This window comes from Haliotis asinina, chromosome 1, assembly GCF_037392515.1.
Source record: "Haliotis asinina isolate JCU_RB_2024 chromosome 1, JCU_Hal_asi_v2, whole genome shotgun sequence".
In the NCBI taxonomy this organism is placed as follows: Eukaryota; Metazoa; Mollusca; class Gastropoda; order Lepetellida; family Haliotidae; genus Haliotis; species Haliotis asinina.
The window spans coordinates 42,264,309-42,288,162 of record NC_090280.1 but is presented as its reverse complement, the minus strand read 5'-3'; the positions used below and the strand labels follow the sequence as shown (position 1 = coordinate 42,288,162).

The following is a 23,854-nucleotide window of genomic DNA, read 5'->3' as shown; positions in this document are numbered from 1 at the left end:
CATTCCGTTTCTTTTGCTGTTTGGTATATGTTTTTGCCGATGTTGTGGTTTTCATTCTCTTAACCGGTCGATCGTCCTAAATCACATATTTATGTTAACTGACATAGTTTATGCAAATGAACAGTTTGTTGCCTTTCTCTGAATGAGGCTGTAGTCATTGTGTCGACTTGCAATGATTATTAAAATGTCATGGCAGTAATTTCTGGGATATTATGACGGTGGATGAATTAATTGATGTTTTCAAGCTTCTGTGTAGAGCAAGGGTGATAACTCAAGGCCACTGATGTTATTTAGAGTTCACAGTGATCGAATAGAGGATACAAGGCTTGTTGATCATTCAGGGTCGTGATAATATTGTAGTCCAGTAAATGAACTCTCAGAGTAATGACATTCTTAGAATAGTTTGGTTTCAGAATGTCTTCAAATGTCATATTGGAAATGCAAGATGTCTAAAATTTGAATTTATGGCTGGCAGACTGTCAGTTGTAAACAAAAAAGGTCAGACTCATTAATTCAAATATTTAATCAGATTTCATGCCAATTGTGACACTTCTTCCAGAGAACTCCTTTTTGGATGCGTTTTAACCGAAAGTACTTAAACTAATTGGCTGTTAAGAGATTATCAGAGATTACAATATGCACAAGGTTATGGGGTGAGTAGTGTCTGAGTGAGTGACTTTAGTTTAACGCTGCATTTAGCAAGTGTCAGAGACATTTATTTGTGATTATTTTTTGCTTAACAAGATAACTGATTGTCCTTTGACAATGTTTGCTCACCTGATCAGCTAGATTTATATGTTAAATATTTTGTAACACAATTTCTCCACACACACCCCAGACACACACACACACATGCACTCGCACACATGCTCACACACACTCCTCAGCCACACATCTTGAGATAGCTCACCTGATCAGCTAGATTTACATGGGAAATTTTTAGAACACTATTTCTCCCCCCCAAGTTAAATCACCAGATCGGTCCTTCCAGTCCAGCCATCCTGAATAAGAAGCCTGGCTGTGGTAGACCCATCATGGCCCCTCATAAAGACAGCCATTAATGTCAGGGGGAGGAGGGAGATTTATGCCCTGGACGTCTTGCATGTCGTAGATCTCACTGACCGCTAGTTAATGGGCGAAGGTATTAGAAAAACATGCAGGTCAGTATAGATCATTTTGCACACACACACAGAGTACATGTGGATGCCCCTTGTTGAACCACTGAAAATACTACAGCAAACAAAACAAGATTTTTTATAACATGAAAGCTCAAGTTCAGGACATGGAAGATTGAATCTCTGAAAATATCTAATATTCATAGAAACAAATAATTTGACTTAAATTGAAAAGGAGCTCCAGTATATCACTGGGAAAAAAGTTCACATTTACAAGCTTGTAAACATTTTGTAAAGATGATGTTTCCAGTACATTTACAACTTTGGAAAGATGATGTTTACAATACATTTACAATTTGTAAATATCCACAAGGAGTGAGTATGGTTTTAGGCTGATTCCAGTAATATCTTGATGTGTTAACACCAGGCCCTGATTTCTCGAAACAAACGTTTTAACTCAAGTTAGAGTTTTTACTCAAATTGAGAAAATACATTTCCTAGAATGAACTGAAATTGATATTAAACTCAGAAATGGTAGTTTTGTGAAAATATTGCTTCAGTTGTTGTAAGGGCTTATTATCTCTCGAAATGGTCCTAGATTTTCAAAGCTCTCTTATGGCTAAGATGGTCCTCAGTTAATGTTAATGTATTGCACTTACCACTATCTAGTGCTAAGAGAGCTTAAGAAATTTAGACCGAGAACAGTAAGATTGGAGATTCAGAACCTGAGGAAATCTAGACTTGCTCCATGTAAGGCTTTACTGTTGCAGAAGAGTGAGAGGGAGAAGAAACTAATGTGGTTCGGGGCCTGTGAGACAGAAGGACCTTGTATTGACCATTTGTATGGTACAGTGGAAAATATCAAACCCATTGCATCACAGCTTTACAGTTTCACATGAAAAGTTTACATCTCTCATTGTAATGCTGAGGTAAGCTTTGCTTGTGTTAGAGGCTGACAGATGGGGAAAAACTAGGGACCAGCATTGTAAACTGCTGTCAGTCCGCTCTCTGGTTGTCAGCCTCTCATGATCACTCTGTTACTCAAAGTCCTTTTAAGATGCAAGATTAAAACTGGGTCCTGTATCGTGACTGGGCCATGTGTGGCAATCAGCTTTCATCTCCATACTTTGAAGACTGTGATAAATGTATGCTGGGTTATTGTCGACATCTTTGTGACTTCACCGATTACAAGGAAATGAGTTATATTGGCTAATAGTTGATAGGAACGTAGTACATCAGGATTTTGTGGTTTGCTTTCTCCGTTTCTCAAGGACACGGGCATGGTCACCAGTAGTCTGCTATACTACTCAAAACATGTAAAGAAACAAACTCAACTGAAGTGTGCATGTTGTGATGTCAGCCAGCCGAGGTAGATTAGCCTGTAACACTGTAAGTTCTGCTGCTGCTTTTGGACTGTCATGTTAATGAATAATTTTTTTGTTTCAATATTTTTTTTCATTTTTCAGAAAATGATTGTTTCTTATTTTGGCAGAAAAACTAAAGAAAAATTATTAATACGGGAGCAGTGTTTTTCATGTTTGACATGAGTGAGAGTTTCTTTACTAGCTGTTTTGCTGAAGAACTGCCTGAATAATAACCATTGAGGCCATATTGTATATAACACAGTTTCACACATAACTGTCAGTCAGATGTCCAATAGTGAGATCAAAGTCACATGTCTATTTCACTGATCATAGATTGTACAAAATAAGAGGATTCCAAGTGTGTAAAATTTGTTAGTGGATATGTTTGTTTATACATTTGTACAAATGGATCCAAACCTTCATAAATGTTGAATGTATATGCAGTTTTCTTGGGAAAAAAATGAGTGAGTGAGTGAGTGAGTTTAACAATATTCCAGCAATATCAAGAGAGCCCAGAAATGGGCATCACATGACAAGTGGATGCTTTAACCACAAGGCCACCCCTTTTGGCAAAAGAATGTTTTAGGAGCACAAGAGGCATTTTGACAAGGAAACGTTCAAACCAACTGGACAGACCAAAAATATATTAAGTAAGGTATTTGTCAGATTGTGGCTATTTTGTCTCATACAACCTCAGCAGAACTCCTCTTAGGAACTGTACAGTATTGAATGAGAGATCACTTGCTAATACTAGATGTGAGAATTAATTTTAAAGAAGTGAACGTATGAATGACCGCTTCCAAGGATGGATTTTCGCACCAGTCACACCTCGCATGGTTTCAGATTCCAGTGTTGAAGACTAAACCTCATCGCGACAATGACAAATTGTCGCATTTCTTCCTTTAGTCAGACGACAATATCATGTTGCTGTGATCGCAAATGTTTTAATCCATGACAGCAGGGAAGGGATCAAGTTGAAGCTATAGGGGTGAAATACGTCTGTCGTGTCCAATATCCACATATACCCTGGCTATGCTACTTCACGGGCAAGTGTTGGACACGATTAATCCTTCCCACATTGTTCTGGATGTAGGGCTCTCTGAAGTGGCCATGGCATAGACATGGCTTAGAGGCTTGAGCCATCATTTTCTACTTTTGGACCTCTTCTTATTGGATTTTGATATTATTTTTAAAAAATAAACTGCTTCTTTCCTTCTAGCATGTCTCTGTGACTTGCCCAAGGAGGAATCTTTTGAGGATTCATCTACTTCGTAAAATATCTGTCGAGTCTGTCCTTTTCCTGAAAAATGTGTTAATGCATTGCCATCAAAGCCTTTCACAGAGTACAACTATCTCTATTTGCACGATGAAAGGCGGGGACAAAAGCATTGCCATGTAGTGTGTCAATCAGACAACAGTTGCTTCATCACAGCTCATTACCACGCCACAAAACAGTGTAATTAGCAGTTGCGTTCCTCAACAATATCGGCACCGTGAAGGACACTTTGACCAAGGAGGTGTCACAACCTAAACCAACACCTGAGGCAGTAATCCTACAGATACAGGAAACACTATGGACAATTCTTTCTATTAAATGTCCACTAAAAACACCAGTCCCAATCAATAGAGTCTCCAATTCATCCCTCAACAGTCCGGGCCTATTCATTTTGTTATCCTAACTAGGAATGCATGTGGGATCCATTGTTCCAGTTTTTCAACTGCCCCGAGATATGTCTTTGTGTAATTTGGTGCAAAACTTTCACAGTGGACTTGACTCCGTTTGACGCCAGTGATTTTGCTGTCTGGGTAAGAGGCGGTGACCGGGCTTGGTCCCCGTATCTGTGTCACGTATCAGCATGTCAGAATTTCAAATGAACATCAATACATGGAATCACAAGAAGGAATCAAAAGATGCAGGCGTGTTTTGAAGAAGAAACACAGACGTAGAAGTATAAGTGATGTTCTGTTAGAATATACAGAGGATGATGATGACGATGATGATGAAAGACACAGATGTAGTAGTGTAAGTGATGTTTTGTTAGAATTTACGTATGACGATGACGACGATGATGATGATGATGACGATGATGCTGAAAGACACAGATGTAGTAGTGTAAGTGATGTTTTGTTAGAATTTACGTATGACAATGACGACGATGATGATGATGATGACGATGATGCTGAAAGACCCAGATGTAGTAGTGTAAGTGATGTTTTGTTAGAATTTACGTATGACGATGACGACGATGATGATGATGACGATGATGATGAAAGACACAGATGTAGTAGCGTAAGTGATGTTTTGTTAGAATTTACGTATGATGATGATGATGATGATGACGATGACAATGACGATGATGATGAAAGACATATGTAACAGCATAAGTGATCTTTTGTTAGAATATACAGATGATGATGATGAAAGACAGATGTAGCAGTGTATGGGGTGTTTTGTTAGAATTTACATATGATGATGAAGACTATGATTATGATGGCGACGATGATGACGACAGTGATGATAACAATAGTGTTGATGAGGATGATGATATGATGATGATGATGATGATGATGATGATGATGATGATGATGACGACGAGAAATGGATATCATAATGAGAACTGAACAGAAATCTATATTTTCATCCTATTTCACCTCCCTACTCACTATTATTTTTGGCCAGACAATGATATTTGGATGTTCGATAGATTGTTGATACAAGACTATAATTCTCTTTGTGGCTGATTTCATGCTCCGAAGCATGTCTGGTTCCACAGGGGCCTGGGCCTGTTGGCAGGTGAAATCTCCCTCTCTTCTCCTATGGATGTATTTTTGTAGAAAGTCTGTTTAATCCACCAAGCTTTGTCCTGGTCGTGGTAAGAAGCTTACATCAACATATGGTTGGGTGGTTAGTAGGTACGTGACTCTCACCGAGCCTATACCATCTGACAGCAACACAATGTTCACCTTCGCCACAAATAAACAATGTCCACTAAACAATGAATACCTTCTTTAGGGGCAGTCATTTGGCATTATCCAATTTGGAACTTATCAGTAACTCTTTTGTGGCTTGCATTCAAAATGTCATATGGTGAGCTGAAGGATTTCTAGAATATTTGTAAAGAGTTAACATGATGAAAAGATCTTGTTGAGACTAATTTCACTTATGAGATGGCTTTGTACTGTCTACATCTGAGTGTCATCTGAGCGACTGATTGATACTTAATTCGTAACACAATAGGAAATACAGGTGAAAATGAAGTGTTACAAGAGAGATGGTTGAAATCAATGAAATCATTGGTTATCACAATACAGGATGTGTAGAATTTATGAATCGTTAATTAAATGTTTTCAGAATAAGTCAAGCTTCTTCAGATCAGGCATGGAACTAGTAGAGCATGCTGATATTTATCTATTTATAGGGACAGAATGGTATGATCTAAGGTTAATAATTGAAGTAGGTTAGAATTAATATTCTTGGTACTGTCAGTTGATTAATTATTTAACTATATTCAGTCATTGTTTGATTTATAATTATATTGAGTTGTCATGGATGACAATATTGTCGCTCATATCCTGGAGAAATTTATTTTTGAATTAAACATAGAAAGTTTTATAGACTATTTTGGAAGATATTTTGATTTGTATCGTTCAGTTGTCATTATTATCGGTCACTCTTTTATACTGTAATCTGTAGAAGGTGTAGTATTGGTGAAAGTTGTTTGTGGTGCTGTTTAATCATCTTCATTGCAAGCTGCATGTACAGGACTGAGTGCACATACTACAAAATTCATCGTTATTTATGTCATGCAAGAATGAATGTATTGAGCAATTTTTACCTGATACAGAAATGCACCACCAATGGCCTTGAAACATACACCATTGTTATGAAATATTCACATGCTTTTTGTTCATTAACCGTAAAAATACTAAAATGAAAACGTATGTTTTATTCAGTATGGTACTATTTGTTACATCAGTCGTCCTGACCCGGAAACAAACAAAACCAATGTTTATACTGGTACTCAAACATCAAAGAAAAGTTTTGTGGACACTTTTAGGGGATGTTTAGTTTATTTCTTAATCATTCCTTAATCTACGTCTTTTTCTAATGCTGTGATGTTTGTAACTTCAAGATTGATTTTACATATATCCCAACGTCACATCTGTCCAGCCTTAAGATGGTATTTGATCTCCTTTTTATTGTGTATTATAAAGATGATTTAAAGAATTATTTGTATGAGATGTGTTCATTTCACAGACACAATGTCAGTTTAAGATTTTCCAAATTTGTTAAAGAAATCATTTCCATTTGTTTCAATAACATCATTTTCATTAAATGAGCATGTTTATAAATAATCTACTGTTGTTTTATTTCAAACCTTTTTATTCATTCATTGGCATAGGCATGTTCAAAAAGCAAATGAAATACACATTTATACAGTCATAATAATTGTACTTATCCAGATAATAGTTTTATTAAGGTGTCAAGTATCTCTGCAGGAGGCATCAGATTTCACGGTTATTTGTTTGTTAATGCCGCTCTCAGTAATATGTCATCTGTGCTCAACTCCAAATAAGGCATTTGTTAAGCAGGTCTTAATCATGGATATAGTCGGGTCTGTTAGATAATCTGTCACTGGTTCTACATGTCGAGTAGTGGATGGTGATATTCATTTATGCACCAACTATCTTATTTCCTGCAGTGAAGGTAGTGTCAAACTACGATATGTATATTGATGAATCTGTCAATTTCATGCGTCCCATGTCAATATCATCCCCTTGACCTGCTTAATGATATTCGTGACATATGGCGTAATGGTTTATGCAATTAATTTTATTGTCTCCCTGACCCTGGGGATGATATTACTGGAGACAACTCAAATCTTTGATGTTGTGACAAGTGTACATTGCTCAGGCCTGAAATAAAACATTGTTCTGTTTAGTTTTAGTGTTACACTGCTTTTAGCAATATGTTCTGTTTAGTTTTAGTGTTACACTGCTTTTAGCAATATGTTCTGTTTAGTTTTAGTGTTACACTGCTTTTAGCAATACTCCAGCAGTATCATGGCAGGAGCCACCAGAAATGGGCTTCACACATTGCATCCATGTAGGAATCAAACCCAGGTCTTCAGTGGGATAAACAAATGCATTAACCACTAGGCCATCCATCGCCCATTCTTCTTTTTGTTTTATGGAAATGTGTATTTTCATGAGGTAACTTTACTTTTCTGTCATATGGACATTTCAGGTATAATATAAAGAGAGCTCCATATTGAGTATACACCCAGCAGACTGCCAACTCAACTTCTTATGTTTGAGCCCATGAAAATCCAGGTTGGGATTGATTTTCAGTACCCGAGGCTTGTCCTTACGAGGCGACTGACTAACACACGTAACAGTATCCCAGTTAGGTAGATCCATGCTCGTGCTATTGATCACTGGGTTGTCTGGTCCAGGCTTGTTTATTTACAAACCACCACCACATAGCTGGACTGTTGCTGAGTGTAGTGTAAAACTAAAGTAACTCACTTAAGCTTCAAGGTCTAAGCTTGTACTTTTATATGCTACATTAACAAAATTTACAATGATTGTTCATATAGCTGCCATTACACTGCCATAGCTGTTGGTTAGTGCAACCAGAGACTGTAGACTGGTATATAGTCTCAGCTGCAGTTCAACTGTGAGCCTTCTATGAATTGTTTTAAATAATAGAATACAGTCATACAGGAAAATGTCATGTTGCAGAACATGAGGGCAGAAACACCATAAAATGTCAGGTTGGATTTCATGTGCAAAGATGAAAAGGATCTATACTCAACCTAGAAATATAGATTTGTCAGCGACAGAAATTATGCTTGCTGTATACGACTGTACTTACTTCCGAACAAGTTACTTATAATGAAGTGTATTTTGACATAAAATTCCATTATTCCATTTGTGTGTACATGGCAATGGAAATACTATGAATATTTCTTTTGAATACAAAATCTCAAAGTTACACATGTAAACATTTCATCAGAAAATGTTGACAAATCTCAAAAAAAACCATTTCACTGGTTTTAAAATAGTCAAGAAGTCTTGTTGAGTTCCCTTTGTTCCCACATTTCTTAAGCAGATTTACAGAAGTAAATGTTATGTGGTTTGACCCTATTTCAATGTTCAGACTTTTAGTACTTTCTCTAGTAATTGTTGAGTTAGGTTTTGTTAATAATGTTAGTATATATCAATTTATAAATATTTTTGGGATTGGAGAACATGAGGTTCATGACTGAATGTGATAACACCAGATGTTCATGAAGATGTTAAGCATGTTTGGCTCCACAGCTAATTCCCACCATACATTCGGTTTGCATAAAACATCAGTCTTTATTGAATAATGTCACCCAGGAGCGCACCTATCACACGGCAACATCCTGTCAACTATTAGTGAGATGACTAATTTCCTTCTGTTTCTACTGTAAGTAAATGACAATGTTTGTGCCCGGGTTAAACTGTCAGTCTACAAAACCGATTTCTTACCAATCATGGATTAATCTTCCTCTGCAGTGTATTTACTGAACAAATAACCGAGTGATGTTCACAGGTATTTGACAGTTAAGCTACAGAAATTACATGCAGGCCTGTGAGGGACATTAGGTTGTGAATTACATTATGTAATACTGGGTCTGACAGCTGTTGTCCCCCACTGGGTACTAACAAGATATTGGAGGTGGGACTGGCTAGCACATCTGATGTCCATTATGCAATGTACAAGTCACTTGTCACTCTTGGGCTGTCAGTGTCAGTGTTAATTTCAGTCATGCAAGTTGAGTTAGCTTGAATGTGTTTCTCTGGACTGTTGGTTTTAGTCATGGTAGCAATTGATTTCCAATGAAATGTATGTTCCTTGGGGCTTAGTTCTTATTTTTGTTGGGTTTCAATTTGCTGGTAAATTCTCCCCAAATCACAGGTTTTATTGTGTGAAAGATTTCAACAATAAAAATGAAATGATACTCTCTGCTTTTCGATTAATGTATGTTGTATTTGGGATTAAGCTACATTGGACCACTTTCTCATGGTATTGTAGTTTCCTAGGTTTCAGATTCATAGTTTTAACTACCCCACACAGGTCAGGGTGTGCTTTTGTCTTTATGTCTTATTAATCCACACCAAATAAGATTTAAAACAAATTATACATTTAGAAAGTGGTCAAATGTAACATTACTCCAAATATAACGTATGTTAAATCTAAAACCAGGCAGTGTAATTTTTTGGTCTTTAACATAAACAGAACTTGTTTTTTACTCTGATTTTACCATTCTTTAGGTCAGTAAGATCCCTCACCTTGTGAAAAGCAAAGTTTGGAATATTTTTTTCTGCCTAATACCATCATACCATTCTTTAGGTCAGTAAGATCCCTCATCTTGTAAAAAGCAAAGTTTGGAATATTTTTTTTCTGCTTAATACCATCATACCATCATAGGTCCATTTTCTGGGTAAATATGTGAAAATAAACATCACATTATTCCCACTAGTGTGTTCAAGATGTTAAAAATTAGCAATTGATGACTTTATTATGTCAGTTCAAACTGTTTATTATGTCAATCAAACTGTAACAGGGCAATTAATTACACGTTGGATAACAGCTACTCTGACACGTCAGCCATGTCCAGCCTACTCGACCCTCTACTTATTGTGTAACACTTTCTACTCTACAACAGGTTTGCTTGTTACTGAGTAGGTAATCATTTCATTTCTCTTTCTACTTCTTAAACTATCTCTTTATACCTCATCCTTATGCTCTTTTCAAATATTGATTCTGTAAAGAAATTATGATTCTGTGAGTTACCTTGGTAACCTGCTGTTGTAGAAGTCATAGTTCCCAAGGTCAGGAGTAGAAACTTAACACACTTTGTATTCGTATGGTATAAGGTGACTGTTTAGTTTAGTGGAAATGTAGTGATGCTACGAAGTATATCTTGTAAAGCAAATTATTTTAAATGTGTTAATAATAGTAAGTGTCCATTTCTATATGGCCAAACTCCACACTACGTATGATTATACCACAAACATTCAAAGCACAGCACATAGGTTCTCTTGAGCTTGTTGACCAATCCAGTTTATGAAAATTCTGTCCTTTCTTTTTCAAATATTTTAAAAATAAATATGTTTAAACCAAGCACAACACATTATTATCCCGCAAGACCCAAGCTACCTGTGAGGGGAGGGTTATAGTGGTTTAAGAATTGTTTTTTCCATAAAGCAGAAACCAGGGTAGGTGGACAAGTGTAGTGGATTATATATACACCGCTGCAGTAAACTGTTCTGATACATTAAAGATCTGATAAGAAACGAATAATTCTGAGACGAATGAACTCTCAAATAAATGATTTAATAATAAATATGTTGATTGTGGTGTTGGTTATGTCTTGCAATGAAATGAGCTGCCGTAGAAAAACAAGTTACGTAAAACCTGTCTTACATTAAATATATAGGGTTATGGTCACATGACTTATCCTGCCGGGTACCCATCATTATTAGAAAATTGAAAATATAAAGACAAATATGTAGGAGTGGATGTAGTTTGTCTGTGTGACTGTAGCAGTTCTGTTGTTGACAGTTAGGGGTGATTAAGGATTACATTGCAATGGAGAACTGAATTAAGGGTATTTATTCACCAATAAGCTGGACATTACGAATAAATGTTTCATTTCTCTATCATTATACTCCCTTGATGTCAGTAGTAAGTATATATAGTAAGTATACATGGAACATTTGCACAACAAATAACTTTCTATATTACAAAGTGAAATTTCGCTAGGAGTACCAGCAGAAGACAGAATGTTTTCACATTGTAAATCAGCTCTGATGCACAAATTAGTGCAGTGGTTTGTAGAAATAGTTATTTGTGTTTTGGGGACAGATACTGTTTTATCTTAAGTAGGTGCTTAATGGTGAAATAATGCCGGCTCTTATTACTGAGGGGACCACAAGTCATCATTTCTTGTATCATCTTGCAATAAAGAATGATCAACAGAGCCCTCGTTATAGCGCGTAAGGAAATCAGCCAAGGGACAATCAGTGTAAACCTCACTATAGGGCCCTACTATACAATACCTCATTATACAAAGGTCCTAAGTGACAGTCCACTCTCATTTCATTATCTCTTTGCCTGTCAATCATTGCTAGGAGTATTCTCATTGGTTAATGAGACTAGACAATCCCGCTCCCAGGCTTGATTGACAGGTGCCCTGGTGGGGGGGAAATGCTTCTTTCTTCTATCGTTCATTCATGCCTAACAGAAAGCAGCCCCACTAGGCTGTATGCAGGGAATCTAGCTGGCTGAATCCTCACGCCTGTAGGCTGTTAGGGCCAGGGAGAGAGTCGGTTACGCCAAGCACACAGCTTAGTTGGCCATTACAGTGTGAGGGAGAGAGACACAGTGCTGCTATCAGGTTAGAGACATGCTACTGGTTGATGGTCACTTGTAGGATGATACAAGCTTTGAACAGACTCCGGACCATATACTGTACATTCTTGGATCAATCACGGAATTGTCAGTGCCAGTTGGGATACCAGCTGAACGTGGTGTGGGCTTGTTTCATGTGAGTGTGTCAGTGGATCATTGTTTTGGTTTGGGTACTCCTCATGGACCCTTTAATGGCTCTAGAGGAGGATGACAGAATGTAACCATTGTCACGCTGTGCTACTGCCTCAGTGGAGTATGGGTTATGTATGAAGCATCAGTTCGGATCTTTGTTTCTTGGAAACCTGGAATCATGTTTCTGCGGCATCAGTTTTATTGGACATGTACAAAGATGTACATGAATATGTCATGACGGATGTGGTCGTTGCGTGAGTTTACAGGAACATGCTTCGTCAAAAGTCAGATGTGGACTATTGGAGATACTGTGATGCTCGTTGAAGTTATTTCTGACTTGGTGCACCACTGTGGCAACAAATAGGGTTCTGGGATATTTGTGTCCATTGCATGTATTGCACATCTATTTCAGTATCAGTGGATTGCGGTGCCTGGTACTCTAAGAGACCAGTGAGCTGACACCTCCTATCTACACAGTAACATTGATTATGGTGACTCTTCGTTGTGGAATAACAGAGAATAACCTGTGTTTACTTTCACGTATCTCACGGCGTAGAACACTAGGAAGACCTCAATAATTGATACACTTTCCTCAATGTTCACTGATTGATCTTTACGTGACATCAACTCAAGGCCTTTTCTCTTATGTTTCAGCAGAGTTTTACCTATTTGGAGTAACACTATTGCACTTGGATTTACTTTGTGATTCTAAGGATTTCTGCAGAAAAGGTATGAATGTTTTCATTTTACTCTACACATTTCTGTCCACTGTGTTTGGGTTGTATTTGTCTAAGGCAGTACTAATAATGTTGTACAGTTGTTTACGAGCTGTACTATTGTTGGGAGTCACGATACAGTTGTTTAGTGTTGTTGTAGAGTTGTTTTTCTTGTGGCCTCATTCATTGTAATGATTCAATGTTGACAATGCTATGGACAGTAGTATGGTTGTGTGATGCTGTGAACCCCAAATAATGTTATTTTTTGTGTGCTAATGGCCCCATTCTTTGTAATGATTTAGTATTGATAATACTAGTTATTTGGACAGTAGTACATTTGTTTGAGTCAAAACAATGTTGTTATATTTCTCATGGCTTCATGCATTGTTATGATTAGTTATTATCAATAATGCTAGTTATTTGGAAGGACACTTCACGAAAAAAAAAGGTATTTTCCAGTTTGTTCACCTACAGTAAACGAATGCATCTCTTCCATAGTATGAGTATAAATGGTCAGCTCCTTTTTTCAAACAAGGACGATAAACACAAGGAACATTTAGCATTTTCATTGACCTATGTTCATCACCAATGTTGAACATCCATTGAGCAACATGTTAATCTGTTGTGTCTTCTCCAACTACCTTCAAACCTTAAGACCCTCTGAAGTATTTCTCCTCTCAGTCTTTGGAATTATGTGCCATATGAAGTCTTCATGTCTGTTTTCAACCCTAGTCACATCAGGGCACCAGCATTGTTGTAGCGTGCTGTGGGATGGACGTTGACTATAAATGATAATGGGTCCTATATGGCTATCATAATTTGTATTGATTACACCATCCCCCGTCTTGCTGAAGTCTGTCCAGTCGGCCGCCAGCTTCCAGGAGGTCTCTGCTCTCCTTCTGCAACACTAAATCTGACACATGGTGATAATGATTGCACATTGCAGTCAGGTCTTCGCTCGGGAAATACTCAAATGTTTTTGCTGTTCTAAATATGTACATGTGCGGTTTCAAATGTGCATCGAGCATGGAGTAATTTGACAGTCACAGTTCCATATTCTTATTCTAAATCTGGGCACCCTGGCACAATCATCATAGTCATCACCATTGCTATTATCATCATTATCATCATTATCATCATCATCATGACCTCAATTATTATCATGATTATATTATGTGTCAAAAGACAAATACAATCCTACTTCTGCCTCGTTTTGATGTTACTTATGGCGAAAACTCAAGTCCGAAGTCTGTTACTGTCATTCACCTCACCGAAGAATGTTTCTCAAACATATGCCATATCTCTGCCTTTCCCCTCTTCCAAAACTTTGTACTTAAAAAACATACTCCCATCAGTCACCATACACATGTTGAACATAAGATGGCAGCAACTCACTTGTTAGGCTCGAGGATGGGGGGGTGGGGGGGGGGGATGTGTGTGTTGTGTTGTATGTTTCAGTTGAATGAAATTGTTTCCATACTATGAGCTTCTTGTTTTTAGTTATTGATTAAACACGCCTGCTTTGTTATGATGGAAACTTGCCACCTAACATTTCTTAACTTTTACTGAGTTTTTAGGAAAAACGTTGACATGCTGTTGAGTAGATCAGTGATCCACATAGTGTTAGTAAAATAGTTTTGCAGTTAGATACTTTGTTGCCATAGTTACAGGTTATATTAAGCAAGGTATTATTGAAATGTAATTGAATGTATCATAATGAAAATACATATTCAGTAAATAATCAGATGTTTCAGAGGTTTCATGAAGTACCATCCTTTCTTTGTTTCTTCTGGCTTTAGAGTGTTAATAACATAGAACGGGTTGCTCCACAATTGCATTGGTTACTAGCTCTGAGTGACCATATTTGAGCTATCTGTGCACCAAGGCATGCTGGGACCATCCAGTAACCCTTGTTTCCCCCCTCTCTGGCAACTAAAGCCACATGTGCTTCGAGTTTCACACATATGCTTCTCTAGATTAGATTTGCTTCTAGAAGCCTGTCTTATCATCCGTATATGAGCCAAACAACCTGACCACAACTCGCCAACTGACCAAATATTCCCCTAGTTAGGATTTCAAACACTGTCTGTGTAGATTAGCTCGCCTGTTGTTTATATCCTAATCCTAAGCCATACATCGTCATCATCTCACACTGATTCCATCACTAAACTGTGAAATCAGATCCGCCTGTCAGGCAGCTACAAATACCTAAACGTGGCAAACAACTCACTCTCAGTGGCAATTGAGGTTTGCCACTTTTCAGAGATGGAAATGAAAAGCTGATTGTGTTAAACAGGGATTGTGTTTTCTAGATGCTTTCACCGAAATAGATGTACCCTCTACTTACAAGGTAAAGTGAACTGATTGGGTCTGGTGTTACTGATGTTCAGGGACAGTGTTCCTTCAGGCAGTTCCTCTTTCCAGGTCTATAAATTAAAGTGTCAACATCTTATAAGATGACTGTATAACATCTAATTGATGATAACTACGTATAAACAGATGTGAACCTTTGTAGTCTGTTAGCAGTGACCTATACTACCCATCAAAAGTTTACACTCACTAATGTAAATATAGCCACTTACATCAGTCATCTGCTCTAAACTGAATTTTACAAAATGTTCCATATGGTTTAAAGGTACTGTTTACACATGAACTGATGTATTGTAAAACAAATTCATAACTTTGAAAAGATTATATTCATGACTTAATTGAATCATAAAACTCAGAGAAAACTGGCAAATTCTTAAAACTTGAAACCCAAACTCTGCTGTTTGATATTTGCACATGCTTTTCAGCAATTTGATGCATGATCCTCATGCATGATCATCTGCATAAGGTATGCAAGTGGTTCCCCCAAATTAGTAGAAAAATCAATCTTCTGTGTAATCATATATATATACATATATATATATACATAACATATTGTAAGTGTTTTAAGTGGGTGTAAACATTTGATGGTAAGTATATTTGACATTATCTAGAAGCCCAATATTGAATGTGGGGAAAACGTGAAACATCAACCAATGAGAGTAGCCAGTGTGATTATTTGTTTGCCTAAACAGATTCCAAGTAAGTGATGCAAAATATGGTGAAAAGTTATGTGAAAGGAGATAACAAGGTGTTCAGGAAAGGGCAATACACTCACAATCACTCACTCATAGTCTGTTCAATCCCTGAACCGCATAATATTTTCCTTCCTGCCTATCCCTCCTTTCAATGGTAAGCCTGAATCCCACACCTCACAAGGGATTCTTTTCAATTTCTGTGGGTTATTTGTAGCTATTAAACTTATAATTATATGTATTCAGGGATTATGTGTTAGTGTACCTCACTCACACAATTACTTGATATAGTGCTGAAACAATCAGTAATGCAAACCAGTTTACGACAAAAGCTTATCACGTGTTGTTCATCAACTAACACTAAACAGCATTTCAAACCCACGTCTCGTTTATTACCATGCTCTGTGCTTTCCTCTTTTCACTGTCTTTCTGACCATAAATAATGAGATGTTTCCCTTCATGTGCTCATTTTCCCTGTTTAATCTATGAAACAGGTGTACAAAGTGATATATTTGTTATGAAATAACAGTTAAACCTTATGTATTTTTTTTTTCGGATGTGATTATCGTTCTATTTACAGACATGGCTTACAGCAGGACTGCTTTTGATATTCTTTCACAGTTTTAGTTTATTCAGAATTATGTGAGAATAATTTCTGAAATAAGCGTAATGGGTCATGAACCACTGCTGATGTTTGTGATAGTGAAATTGTTGTGGTATATCAGGTAGAAGGTTTAAAGGACCACACTCTTTCCATAGTCATTTCAGTTGAGAATGGTCCTTTGATATTTGATCGGGAACTAAATGTTGATTTACTTAAAGGTGTCATCTGTGATTTGTTCACAGCATATTTTAGGAATGGACTTAAGTATAAGTAGTCTGTTAAGTGTCTATACAATGGTGAGTGAAATCTGTTCCAAATTCAACACATAATTGATATGGCCCTTGAAGCAGAAGACAAGGTTATCTTTCCACAATTCCCTCCTACAGAACCTGTTCTGTTGATGAAAAGCCTCATCCTCAGTTATCTACATGTTGATTACATCAAGTTGGGAGTTGAGATGGCCCCTCAGGAGATGGACACACCTATGACAAGGGGACAGGCTCCTGTACCTGTGTGAGCCTGTCACCTGTCTGCACGCCCCTAGGGACCCCTCGCACAGAGTCACACCAGAGATCCTAGGCCAGATAAAAAACTCATTAGTCAAATCAGTTGGTGTAATTTATGACAGTAGATGTTATGTTGACCAGGGGCAATGTGCAAAAGATCAACAAGAACTTACACCCTGACTGTTTCAATGTAGTATATCTCAGTAGTGATTTACTACTGTTTCATTATACAGGATTAGCGCACTTTACCGGTGCAATTTTTTCGATTTTTTTTTTGGATGGATATACTCACACCAAAGGTAAGCCAACCCTAACCTTTACCCACTAACCCTAAGGATCTAGAAGGGGGGTGCCCAAGGGCTAAGGATCTAGAAGGGGGCTGCCCAAGGGCAGTGCGCTCATTAGCCAGCGCTCAGTAGTCCTCAGGTAGGGGACAGTAAACTGCACTCTAGCCCTTTATACTGAGCAGCAAAAGAACTGCATGTTTTGAAAAAATGACATCACATAGTTTAAGCATTAATGTTTATATCTTCTATTTAAAACTTGACAAAAGACACTTGTTTCTTTTGCTGTTCAGTATATTAATAAGTGAGTTAGTATTGTTTTATTCTATTTTTAGCAGTACTCTGGCAATTTCACTGCAGGGACATCAGAAATGGGCTTCACACATTGTACCCATGTGGGGAATCAAACCTGGTTGTTTAGTGTGACAAGTGGACACATAAACCATAAGTCACCCTACCTCCATGCTTCATCTAAGAGAAACTCACTCTAAATACCCCATGTAACAACATAGTACTATTAGTAAGAAGGGTGAATAATTTTCTTGTCATTACATAAAGGATAAGTTAGATGAATGTCAGTAGGTCATACTCACAAATATATGACCTTGAAATGACATTCAGTGTTTTTCGTCTCTGAAGAAGCATTATGTGAGAAATATTTTGTAATCATATTGACATGATTGATATAGTGTTTGAGAAAAAGTCATTTTGCATCAATCCGCCCATTGCAGGGGTAGTTTTAGGCACCATATCCTCTCAGAAGCGTCGTTACCTGCAGGGTTATCGGGTACAATTTTCTGCGTCAGACTAAAGAAGATCTTTATCTTCAAATCTCATCAAGGCTTCAACTGTGTGAGGTCCAATAATACATATATACCATCCACCTGGGTTAAAACACCTGTGAAGGCAACAAAGAACCCTCGACATGCAAACACATACGTTACACCTCCATGTTATATGGTAAGTCTCTTTTTATTATCAGCTCTAAACAACCTATGAAAAGAAATATTCAAGCTTGGACCCAGACTACGCAGAGGAGATACGATCGTTTTGTGAAAACCTAAAGATGTGTATAAACAGTGTCTGCACTAGTAATTGACAGAAGCACCAGATTTTCGGGTGTCGCCCTAAATATGAATGAATATTTTATTTGCAAGTAATGTATGTATTTGAAGTTAATGTCTTGGAAAGCTTTGGTTCCAAGGTACAGAGTGTTCCAACAGATAAGCATCTCATGCTTTAGGCTAGAGGCAATAAATCATCTTTGTGGTGGACGCACCCTTAAGCAAGTTTGGATATGCCTATTACTATAAGGCAAGGTTTTGTTTAGAATTGTCGAGGTTAAAAATGTGATTGAGTATCTGATAAAAAAGTAATCAATTATTTCACTAACACTGTTGTATAATGAAAAGAATAAAACAATGTTGTTTTTTAAATAGTGAGATGCATTATATTGAGGTATTGATTTAGTGAATTTGAGCAAATGGCTTGTTTGTAGATGCTTTTTTTCAGTGAAATGCAATAAATATTGCAGTGAAAGTGTAATAACTTTCTATAAATAATCTGAAATTGTCATTGGAATGAATTTGATAAGTTTAAAATGTTTTTGGTACTGATGGTTTGTGGAAGTACTAGTGGGATATTTCATAAAAGGTATTTTAAATGTGATTGAACTCTGATAGGAACATAAGAAATGAATTTCATGCAAAGTATTTAAAAAACAACAGAGTGCTAACAATAAGCATGCATTATTTAAACTATTTCAACAATTAATCATTCAGTAACCGCAAGGTGCAGTCATGTGAGGTTTAGAGAGGCTTTCTTGGCGCAGGTACAATTCTCGCATATCAGATCTGTGTGTTGGACAAAGCCCTGTAATTGTTACAGCATCGTAATGAGATGACGACATGCGACCAACACAGACATTTACTACGCTAAAGAACTTGTCAACTGTTTAAACGTGTAATGTGAGCGTTGACTTCAGGCCTTTTAAGTGCATATCTTAATGTCGAGTTCGTAATGGTCTTGTGATGGGAATGTTCAGGACGTGTAATCTCATGCACAGGATTAGCTTTGTGAACTGATCAGTGTGAGGCAAGAATGTGTCCCTGATTCATGAATAATGAAGTCTGTTTGTTTTATTCTGAACACACATACCTCATAATGAATATGCATAAACTATGGTTGATTGTTCTATTGTGAACACAAACCCTCGCCATAAGTATGCATAAACTTTGGTCGATTGTTTGATTGTGAACACACAAATCTCTCTTTGGGTGTACATGAACTGTGGTCGATTGTTTGATTGTGAACACACAAACCTCTCTGTGGGTGTACATAAACTGTGGTCGATTATTTGATAGTGAACACACAAACCTCTCTGTGGGTATACATGAACTGTGGTCGATCGTTTGATTGTGAACACACAAACCTCTCTGTGGGTATACATAAACTGTGGTCGATTGTTTGATTGTGAACACACAAACCTCTCTGTGGGTATACATAAACTATGGTTGATTGGTTAATTGTGAACACACAAATATCACTGTGTGTATACATAAACTGTGGTCGATTGTTTGATTGTGAACACACAAACCTCTCTATGGATATACATGAACTGTGGTCGATTGTTTGATTGTGAACACACAAACATCTCTGTGGGTATACATTAACTGTGGTCGATTGTTTGATTGTGAACACACAAAGATCTCTGTGGGTATACATAAGCTATGGTCGATTGTTTGATTGTGACACTCAAACCTCTCCATGAGTATATAGAATCTATGGTGCTTGATAATTTTATTCATTAACTACCAGTGTATGCTAAAAATTTGTATTTGTAGGGGAAACACAATCTAAGATTTATGACAGATGATTGAAATAATATCACTGGCTTTGTACTGCACAGAATGAATGAGAACCTGATTTTTCAGTTAAATTTCTAAAGGCCTGAAAGTGCAAGCAAAGATTGTTTTCATGACAGTGTAATTGTTTTGGATGCTAATGAGATTATTCATTCTTTATTCATTCTTATGGCACCCAGATCAGATGGGACTATATCTTTTCAGTCAGATTCATGCATGTGGGTAGGTTTCATTTGTTAAACTGTCAAGTTCATAGTTTTCTTTGACCTGACAGACATTTAACTCTGGTTCCCAAGACATACTATCTCTGGTTGTTGTTACAGATTATCTAACACTAGTGTCAAGTGGATTCTTGGGGATAGGATATCTGATTGGGATTCACAGTATATTTCAGTGTCAGAATTTGCAGCCGTTGAGTCATTTTGGATAGAAATTGTTGAATGACCCCATTAGCATTGTGATGTATTTCAGGCACTGTAATCACTGTTTACCCATGAAGATCCGAATCTTGTCATGAAACACTGGCTTGCCCTTTAGCAGCCTATGCTTGTCATAGAAGGTGCCTAACAGGATTCTGTGGTCAGGCTCCTGACAGTGTTGACAATGTATCCAAATTGTATAGATTGATGCTCATTTTGTTGATCACTGGACTCAATTATGTACAGACTGGTGCCATATAGCTGGCATATTGCTGAGTGTGGCATTCATTAAAGAAAGAGAAGCAAGCTGTTAAATATTAAGCTGCTTAACTGAATTAACTGATGAACAATATCCAAGGAGATGGTAGTGGTGGTGGTGACGATGATTTGAAAGTATCAGAATGATATTGAATGCATAGCTCAGGATGTTGTTGGAATACTCCCAGTCAATGATCTGGGGAGGGTGGTCTCAGAGGAATCTATGATATGCAACCAAACCCTAAATGTCAGTAGACATTACATTTTGTCTGATTTGCTGCTCTTATTTATACCTGCAACCATTTTCAAAATAGTCACCTTTTGTGCCAATGTGTTTGGTTACATTTCACATAATAACAAGGGAAGGCAAACAAACACATCTCCTGCTTGTTAGATTTCTGTCCATTGATGATTTCTGTCTCCCATTCAAATGATTGTTAATTACATGTTATCAAGGTTCTTTATCTTGTATTGTGCCATCAACAACCTAAAGTCAAGGTAATCCAATATGGAGTATGTGCAGACACTGTTTCTGCCCTTTGTGATTAGAGAGTTCCTTAAGGGTCGTTGGGGTAACCTGCTGATAATGGCTGTCCAGCATTCTTCTCAGTTTGTAAGTCACCTTTAGTTAGGATAACTAGAAACATGGTGCACACACAGGCTGGGTTCTGATTGGCTCGGAAATAACTTTGACCCTGTGGCAGTTGAAGGTCAAGATTTGTGGTTGTTAGTGTAAGACAAGTGAATCAGGCAATGTGCCTGACTTGACCTTGATGAGGTTCGTGTAAAATAGCTAGATTTTTAAAAAAGCAGCTATCCTGCAATAGTGTGACATCATCATAATGCTTTGAAAAAGGACAAACAACAATAGCATGATATAATTTTTTAAGTGACAATAAAGAACAATAGTGTGACATCATCATAATGCTTTGAAAAAGGACAAACAACAATAGCATGATATAATTTTTTAAGTGACAATAAAGAACAATAGTGTGACATCATCATAATGCTTTGAAAAAGGACAAACAACAATAGCATGATATAATTTTTTAAGTGACAATAAAGAACAATAGTGTGACATCATCATAATGCTTTAAATGACAATAAGCACAATAGCATGACATAATCAGAATACTTCATTTTTTTCAATATGTCAGCTGATATTTTGTTTTAATCTTCATTTTGCAAGTGACAAATACTTTTTCTACCCATCTTTAACACTTATCTTTTCCTTCTTTCATAAAACCCTTTGCAGCAAGATTTAGATAGTAATAGTTACAGAAATGTGCTGACAAATTGACATAAAATTGATATAAAACTAATCTTTTAGATAGCGGTCTTTCTAACATTCCATCTAAAACTGTAGAATAGATGCTGATTTTAAATTTAACTGGCAGTATAGCAAGTCTTATGATGATATTTAATGGCAGAATTGTTGATGTCTGTTGGCAGAAAACAGCATTGGACATTCATACACTGAGAATACGAAATTTTTGAGTGAACTATGTTAATGTACATACATTCCTCTATTTCCCCTCTTTCCTTTCTGACATTTATATATTAACTGTAAATAAGCATACATGTAAATCGGTGGGAAAGGGTGATCAAAGTCGAGATAACTCCACTTGATCCTTTTCATGTGACTGAAATATGTTTTGAAACAGAATAACATTGCATGTACTGTCACAAACAATAACATCAGGTCGTGACCTCAAGTTCACAATATTTGCTGAAGGCTTTTCATAGTTGTTGGTTATCTTGAGAGGAGAATCCTTGACAGAGTCATTTGATCACGGCTGAATTGGGATTGACTAGCTGTCAGGTCTGAATTTCTTGGAATGAATGAATGTTTTCAATTCTGATAACCAAACAGAACAATACTCCTGCACCTGTTGGGTGGACAGAACATGGAAGACTTGAGATGAAACAGAGGCCACACTTTCAAGCCGTTCTCTTAAACCAGTTCCATCTTTTATTCAAAACATGCTCCATGATTCGTCAACTTTTTGCTCTATGTATGCGAGGTTGTGTTCTCCAACAACGAGGTGATCGTGATAAATGTGTGATCATTATTTCTTGACAAGTGCTTCATCATCACTGGTTGTATGAAACTATCTTGTGGTTCATTTACTTTGTTTAACTTGCTCCATGGTGTGAGTGAAATGTGCATCTTATGTCACTGCAGACGTGAGGATAAGTCATTCATTCTGATGTTTTATTTGCTGAAAATATGCTCTACGTAGTTGTCATACATAGACATTGTTATATTCGTTTGACATACTTGTTTATATGTTTAGATATTAGATTCCTGGTTCCCCAGAGTGATGTTGCTGAAATATTGCTAAAAGTGGTTTAAGAGACAGCTCTCTCACTAGTTCCTAAAATATAAGTTAATGTAAGGAAAGTATTGTTTCCATGTCATTGAAAGTATTATTGCCCTGGTTACATTTTTAACTATGTGCCTAAGTTCATATGTGTGTCAAATATTTGTATGTCCATTGTCAGCAGGCACTGCTTGATTTGTGGTCACTGCTATTTCTTTGAGCCATCTTTTACGTGACAATGTGAAGAAAATGAGGTGTTCTTTTATTATTATTTTCCACATTTTATCGAACTTACTCTCTTTTAAGTTGTACCTTTTGGGACTTTAGATCACCTATTGTGGTTGTCCTAATGAATGCACTTGTCTTTTTTACTAAGTTATAGTATGTGAAGCTTGTTTCTGGTGTCCTCTGTCATGATATTGCTGGGATTGGCTTAAAACTTTTTCTAAGCATGTATATCTTTGCATTTTCAGCATTGGATGTGCCCATGTTGGAGTGTGAGTTATTTTCATGCTGGGTTTAGACTAGCATGAAGAATGATGGTGGAGTTCCACAACCAAGGCTGTGTAGGCAGAGTCTTCATGACGGGAGTACTTACTGTCATCATCTTCGTCATCAGCGGACACGCACTAGGTAAGTCAATGTCACATCGGTAGCTCACGTCTTTTAAATGTGTGAGCTATGACATATGTTGCAATTGTTGTTGTTAGTGTCAGATTTCATGATGGTTTGGATACGTTTTTTGTTTTCACATGTCA

The 23,854-nt window shown here is 37.1% G+C and overlaps 2 protein-coding genes across 10 annotated transcripts in view; both read left to right on the top strand.

The window, feature by feature from the left end:
- LOC137291609 (roundabout homolog 2-like) overlaps positions 1 to 23,854 on the top strand; it is a 284,596-nt gene that overhangs the window by 191,746 nt on the left and 68,996 nt on the right. For 4 of the 9 annotated variants that reach the window (XM_067823057.1, XM_067823051.1, XM_067823066.1 and 1 more), the window contains exons 6-7: positions 12,717 to 12,788; positions 23,570 to 23,729. In XM_067823057.1, the coding sequence (XP_067679158.1) occupies positions 23,633 to 23,729 (97 nt within the window). In that variant the 5' untranslated portion in view covers positions 12,717 to 12,788; positions 23,570 to 23,632. Of the gene's footprint in view, positions 1 to 11,798; positions 12,064 to 12,607; positions 12,789 to 23,569; positions 23,730 to 23,854 lie in introns of those variants that run through there. The other 5 variants (XM_067823043.1, XM_067823028.1, XM_067823009.1 and 2 more) reach the window with 5 other exon arrangements.
- Positions 4,365 to 4,856, top strand: LOC137272714 (acidic leucine-rich nuclear phosphoprotein 32 family member E-like). Its single transcript, XM_067805101.1, has one exon. It carries the CDS (start codon positions 4,365 to 4,367, stop codon positions 4,854 to 4,856), a length of 492 nt encoding a protein of 163 aa, XP_067661202.1.